Genomic DNA, 6,729 nt, shown 5'->3' on the forward strand with positions numbered 1-6,729 from the left:
TTCGTGGCCAGCGGTTTAGTCTACGTGCTAGTCGATTCGTGGTAAAGGGAAGATGTCTTTAAGGGTATTTTGATTGATGTTGGTGAAGTCGACACATAGGCGAACTGTGTCGTTCTTTTTTGGGACTGCTACTATGTTAGCAATCCATTTGGGTTATTCCACCTCTCTAATGAAGCTTACCTTTTTGAGATTGTCGATCTCGTCATTAATTGTTTTTTTGAACCTAAGAGATAGTTTCCTAGGTCGTTGGCGAACTGGCTTAGCATTTGTGTTCACATTTAACTTATGACATGCAATATTAGGATCGATTCCGGGCACATCAATATACGACCAAGCAAAAACATCTTTATTCAATGATAAAAAGCTTACAAGGTGTGCCTTGAGAGTAGGATCAATGTTGGATCCTACATAAACAAACTTGGGGTCATCCTCCGTTCCTAGGTTCACTACACCGGAATGGTCAATTACTAACATACCACTTTTTTCATTTCTAATGGATATATCTGTTACCAACTTTCTTACAAATATATCTGTTACTTATCAAGTTTTTCGTTAGTATATATCCCAAATAAGATATTTTAATTATTTTTTAATATACGTTTTAGCGAGAAAAAGAAAATAAAACAAAAGAACAAAAAAAAATAGCATCTAAATGGTAAAGTTTCTGTCCGCAAACAAAAAAGAAAGAAAGTAAAGTTTAACGAGGAAGACAATGTTTTCCTTCCTGATCTATCACTCGAAGAGGAAAGGCTCGTCATTTGTTCAGAAGAACAGAGGTACTCTACCCTCTTATTTCCTTATTGTTCTTAGATTTAATTGCATGCGGTTTTCTTGAAATAGTGTTCATAGATTTTAGGGATTTTTCAGGTAAAAAGCGTTTATTTTATATAGCTTTAATGGTGGAGACAAGGTAAGCTCTCGCTCGATCTGTTTTCTCTCATTTGTCTAAATCTATTTTTTTTTTTAATTTCACTTCTATTAAGTTCCAGCTATTCAACCTACCGCCTTGCACTTGGAGCACCAATCTGTTCAATGGGGTTTCCTAAAAAACCCTCAATTTGAATTCCTTCGTCATTCATCAAGGTACTTTTCAATCTCTTTATTTTGATTATTGTAGATTGCCGTCCTGTTACTCGTTATTGTCTGCCTAAAGGGGTTATTTGTAATCTTTGCAGGTTATGAACACTAGTTCCTTTTATTGATTGCTACTTTGGTTATTGTGGGATGCATTGTGGTTTTTGGTGGTTACTGATAAAGGTAATCTATGTGTAGCCTTTTATGGGGAATTAATGCTATTTGATGTGTGCTCTATGATATCAATACTCGTTTGGTGAGACGTACTTTGCGATTGTAAGATTTTCATTGTTTGCGATGTTTAGTGGTGTGGGACTTGGTATGGCTATGTTATAGTGTAGCTATGCAGGCATGCATCACGAACAGGTAATAGAGACGCTGATAATGAATATTGTGTTCGTTCTACTTGTGTTAGATCTTAGCATATTTCAGCTTAGTATTAGTACAATATGCATTGGTACGATGTATGGTAGAATTCTTGTTTTATTCGTGAGTTTGAATCCTTCGGTGGCCATGTTTCGTACACAAACGACTACTGAGATTTAAAAAATGGTTGTCTTTGAGTGGAATGAAGTATCTTGCTTTAATTTGTAGTTGTTAAAGATGGTTTGTGGATTTTATCATTACTTAGAATGATTGGAGATAGATGTCAGATACATATATAGGAAATAAAAGATGGTTAGGGTGTTATGTTAGTCTTAATTGAGTTTGTTGGGCAGCCTAAATGAGACAAAGCTTTTGAATTTTTATAGTAATCTTATTATCTGCTACGTGATTGTTCTATTGATTTGTGTTCTCTTGCATTCTTGCTTTTGCCTTTTACAGTTCTATATATATTTTTTATGTATTCTTTTTCGAAGGTTTTTTCCTGATCAAGATGGCTTCTTAATTTATCTATGATTTTTTTTTGTTGAAAAGCATTTAATTCCATTTATTGTAATCTGGTTTAGCTAGTTGCAAAGGTAGCTCCACTTCAAATTTAGCATAAACATGTTATTTATGGACATGTTGGATCATCTGTTGTTGTGCCTTTTTCTTCATTGAACTTGTATATTTAGACTAGATTTAGTTCAACTAAGTTGTATGTTAACATAAGATCCCTAATGACTACATTGAACGGACTCAATAAACTTGTTAATATTTCCGTGCACAAGTCATTTTTCCTTGTGTTTTTTCTTATCTCTAGTGTTTCTTTCTATAGGGATCATCTCCCGTAAATAAGACATTCGATGCATTCCAGTACGCTCATGAATCACTTGGTTCAAATATTAAGATCTCGATGGCCAGTAAATCAAATCCTGGGATACCTCCATCTTCGTTGATGTCATTCCTTAGAAAGGTTGGTTCATTGAACTAGATTTCTCAAATTATTGTTCCTACTCTCCTTTGATTCTTAGGTAGAGGAAAGATGATAGATGTAATGGTGATAGATCTGAAAATTTTCAAAATGTAAAATGCTTGTGAACTGCTCTATTCATTTTTGCAAGTTTGTTTGTTTAGACCGTCTTTCTAATGTTAGTTTTTTCTCCAAGGACTTTTCAATTTCTGGAATTGTCTTGGAAGATTTCAATACTGCCTTCACCAACAAGTCTTACCACAGCCGCTTTGATGATCTATGTGAGAGTTGAGCTATTTTTAAGGGTTGCAGCTGATTTTTTCCACAACATTTATAATTTTATTTATTATGTTTTCTACTTTACTGCAGCAAATATTAACTCCTCTGCAATTGTAACGACCGCTTCTTTGGTCACACACACCCTTTACATTCTTGCTAGTGATGGCAAGGAAGCAAATAACAAAATACTTGATTCAATCAATGTAAATTCCTCTTTGGTGGAGGAACTTGTAATCCGCCTTCTGACCTGTGAACCTAGACTGTCTTGTGGGCTGGTGAAGGATTATATTGGACCCACTAGTAATTGTCCAAAAAACTACGTTGGTGTCCTTGTGGGAGAACCTTCCACTGCACCATTACTTGACTATGTTAGTGATATATCTCAATTTGTATGGAACTTTCTGGCTGAGAGAACATGCAAGCATTGCTTGTTCAACTTGCAGTAAGGCTGAAGTATGCATTAGGTCTGAAAAGAAGGGGAAGAGCACATGTGTTGTCTCCACGATGAGGTACTTTACTACGTACATAAAAGTAATAGTTACATGTTGGTTAAAAAAAAGATAAAAAATAGAGATCATAAAAATACCAAATGGCTCCCTCTAGAGAAGTTGGTTCCCCTTGGAGGTCCACATGGAATTCCTCGCATTTATTCCTTGCAATATAGTCATTGTCCTATAAAGTAAAAGTCAACCTTGATGCAGCTGTCGGTGTCATTGTCCTCAAAAAACATATTACTCTCTCGTATGCAAGAGATGCTAGATTCCGTGGTCAACAAAACTATGTGAGCATTTAGTTAATGAAGGATGAGCCTTTACTTGATGTTAATTGCAAGTGTGCACTAACTAATTTATGTAAGTCGATCATTTTAGGTACATTCCTACATATTTGACCTGGTTGAAGTTTCAATCTGGAGTATGGCATGGTCAACCACCGGATGCATCTGATGTCATTGGCATGGTTGACACAGTATGGACAGAGAGCTTTTGGGATGTAATTCAAGCTTCGTGTTTACACAGTCCAGCATGCGACTTATGACCATCTAATTCTTCTTGGGGGTATTGTTGTTACTCTTTTGGCTTACCTTGCAATAGTAGTTACCAGGACTGTTTTGACAAAGGCACTTAAGCGTGGCTGAAAAAGAAAATAAACAGGAAGAAAAAACTCGCATAAATCCTCATGACGTGTTGGAGATTCATTAACAGAGACAAATCTGATTGGACTGTTTACAATGAAACATATGTAACTAATTGGTTTTGAGATTCCTGGTTAGATTGATGACTATATTTTTATAATAATGTGTAATTGATTGGTGGCTTTGTTTTTTGTTATTCATTTGTTGATTAATTTTGTGGAATGTGATCTTTATATCATATTTGTTAGAACTAGATGTCGCGGTGGACACTATTTGACCCAAGGTATCTTTTTTTTTTTTTTTTTAGTGGCTACAGTTTACTAACGGATATTTCCATTACAAACAATAGTTAGTAAATAGCACATCCATTACTATCCGTTAGAAATGACAAATTTAATCGGCCCCTCAACAATTAGTTATCCGTTACAAAGAATTTTAGTAATGGATATAACCGTTACTAAAATTATTATCAGTAACGGTTATATCCGTTACTAATTTTGGCCTAAGTGAGAGTGACGCCCCAGAGCTAACAGATGTAACCATTAGTAAAAATATAAGTAACGGATATAACCGTTAGTAAATGCCTTTTATGGTGTACCTTTTCCTTCATCTCGGTCTGGATAACTGCTTCGGTGGGCTGGGCGACCTCTGGTGTCTTGGTCTCCTACGATGTCTCTTCCGCTTGTATGAGTGGAGCAACTTCTGGGGGCTGGAGTCCTGGAAAGACGTTTTCTGCCGAGCCCCCAGTGTTTTCTTTAGCAACCTCGATACGGGGGGTATTGATCAATGTCTTGACCTCAGAGATAAAGTCTTTTGCCAGCTTGGTTTTGGTGATCTCTCCCTTGTTCCTGAGGGAAGCCCCAGTGGGTTTGCTAACTGAGTGGATCTGATTACAGTTGTGAGCATCGAGATGGTTGCTTCGAAGCTCTATCATGCCTCTGGGGCCAGGGAAATGCAACACTTGATGAAGTGTTAATGGGACAGCTTGCATCTTGTGGATCCAACGGCGTCCTAGTATTGCTGTGTAGGACGAGTTGACATCCAGGACACTGAAGCGTGTGTTGATGCTGACCTTGTCTTCATGCGATCCCACTAAGACGGGTAGAATTATATCACCTATTGGATCAGCTTGTGATCCGTTAAAGCTATAAAGGGGGCCTATTGGATCGACCATGACCGACTTAGGCATGTTCATCTCCTTCAGAGTTCGATAGAATAGGATATCGCACGAACTGCCTGGGTCGATGAGGACATGTTTGATAGTCCAGTCGCTGATTTTGACGTAGACTACCAAGGCATCAATATGAGGGAGGCACACCTTGTTGAGGTCGGCCTCAGTGAAGATGATGTCTCTAGAGCTGCGACCACTTGTGCGTGGGATGGGGGCCGCTTGTGAGGAGAACTGGTAGACTTCCTGGAGGGCGCCTATTTGTCTCTTTTTTTCTTTGGAGAATGGGACAGAGTCGTCCTGGAAAGTGATCATGTTGATTGTTCTATCGGTGTCTCTGTCGGAGGAGTGCTGGTGACGCTCATGATGCGATCGCTCATTTGAACGTCCTCTAGCATGAGAGCGAGCTCTGTTGGTTAGTCGTGGTGGAGTTCGGCTTCGCTCCTTGCGAGCCATGAGTTTGTGGTGCAGGTCACCATCAAGTATATCGGTGTAGTGTTTGATATGCCCTGTCTCGATGAGGTCTTGAAGGTAACTCTTGAGCCCCCGGCATTCGTTAGTCTTGTGACACTTTGCTTTATGAAAAGAACAGTACGGCTTTCCTAGTGTGTCCTCTGGGAGTTTTACCTCAGGTCGGTAAAAAGCCGTGTTTTTTATCTTCTCCAGTATGTAACCTGGAGATCTTGTAAGCACAGTGAATTCTCTTTTGATTTGGTTCCTGGTGCTGGTCTGTTGGCACTGCTGCCTGGGACGCTTGTTGGAGGATGGGGTGTTATCCGAGATCGCAGCGACCTCGCCTGCTGTCTTCAGCCTTTCTTTCTCGAGACCTTCAACAAGTTTGATGTATTTCTCCACTCGTGCGTACAACTCGGCAAGCGTTTTAGGGTGCTCTTTCATGAGCGATGACCTGGATAACTCGGTGTTTTTCCTGATTGCATTGGAGAAATCTACTGTGGCGAATGAATCCTTGAGGCCGCTTTCCATAGACAGTAGCTTTGTCTTGAAACATCCGAGGAAGGTGCAAATTGGCTTGTCACTTTTTTGAAATAGTTGGAATAGTGAATTCAGGTCGGCGGTTTTACGTATGTTATGGATGTACTGGCTGGCGAACTGATCAGTGAGCTTTTCGAAGCTGTCGATGGAGTTTGGCCCTAACAAGTAAAACCAATCGAGAGCTCTATCTTTTAAACTTGCTAGGAATAAGCGGCACTGTAGGTGGTCAAACTCCTGCGCACTGTAGAGTGCGAGGCTCTGAATGTAGCGAGATGCTTGCTGACTGGGGCATGTACTGTTGTCATACATTGCGAACCTAGGTTGGATGAAATCTTAAGGGGAGGCTTTACTGAGTACCTCGAGTGTGAAGGGTGACACCCGGTACGTCTTTAGCATCTTATGGATGACCTGGGTGGCGTCCTTCTTTCCATTGCTCTCTTCGATCCGCTGGGAGAGGTTATTGATCTGCTAGTTGACCTCATTAATCCCTCCCTCAGCGGTAACTCCGTTCAGGGTTCTGAGAATCAACCTGGGTTTTGAGAGTGGCATTCTCTTGTCGGAACTGGACGATGCTACCGATCATGGCTTCCATCTGGGTAGCCTTATTCTACACTTATTCTTGAAGGGCTTCCATGCTTCGTGGGCTTGAAAATTGGGGAATCTATGAAGATTGTTGGAAGTGATGTAAATCCTGAGTAGATGAATTTTCAAGTAATTCGATCCACAGACGGCGCCAATGTAAAGGTT

At 39.7% G+C, this 6,729-nt stretch overlaps 1 protein-coding gene and 1 long non-coding RNA gene across 2 annotated transcripts; one reads left to right on the forward strand and one right to left on the reverse strand.

Annotated features, from left to right (window-relative positions):
- The first annotated feature begins 650 nt into the window (after positions 1–650).
- On the forward strand, positions 651–4,015 carry LOC147517216 (uncharacterized). The gene is made up of 6 exons (XR_015213821.1): positions 651–776; positions 868–910; positions 990–1,083; positions 1,176–1,257; positions 2,276–2,413; positions 3,559–4,015. It is a non-coding gene; the product is annotated as an uncharacterized LOC147517216 (long non-coding RNA).
- Positions 4,016–4,485: 470 nt separating this feature from the next.
- On the reverse strand, positions 4,486–6,291 carry LOC147517217 (uncharacterized). Its single transcript, XM_086593522.1, has one exon. It carries the CDS (start codon positions 6,289–6,291, stop codon positions 4,486–4,488), a length of 1,806 nt encoding a protein of 601 aa, XP_086449648.1.
- Positions 6,292–6,729: the final 438 nt, after the last annotated feature.

This window comes from Coptis chinensis, chromosome 2 (assembly GCF_015680905.1).
Source record: "Coptis chinensis isolate HL-2020 chromosome 2, ASM1568090v1, whole genome shotgun sequence".
Lineage (NCBI taxonomy): Eukaryota > Viridiplantae > Streptophyta > Magnoliopsida > Ranunculales > Ranunculaceae > Coptis > Coptis chinensis.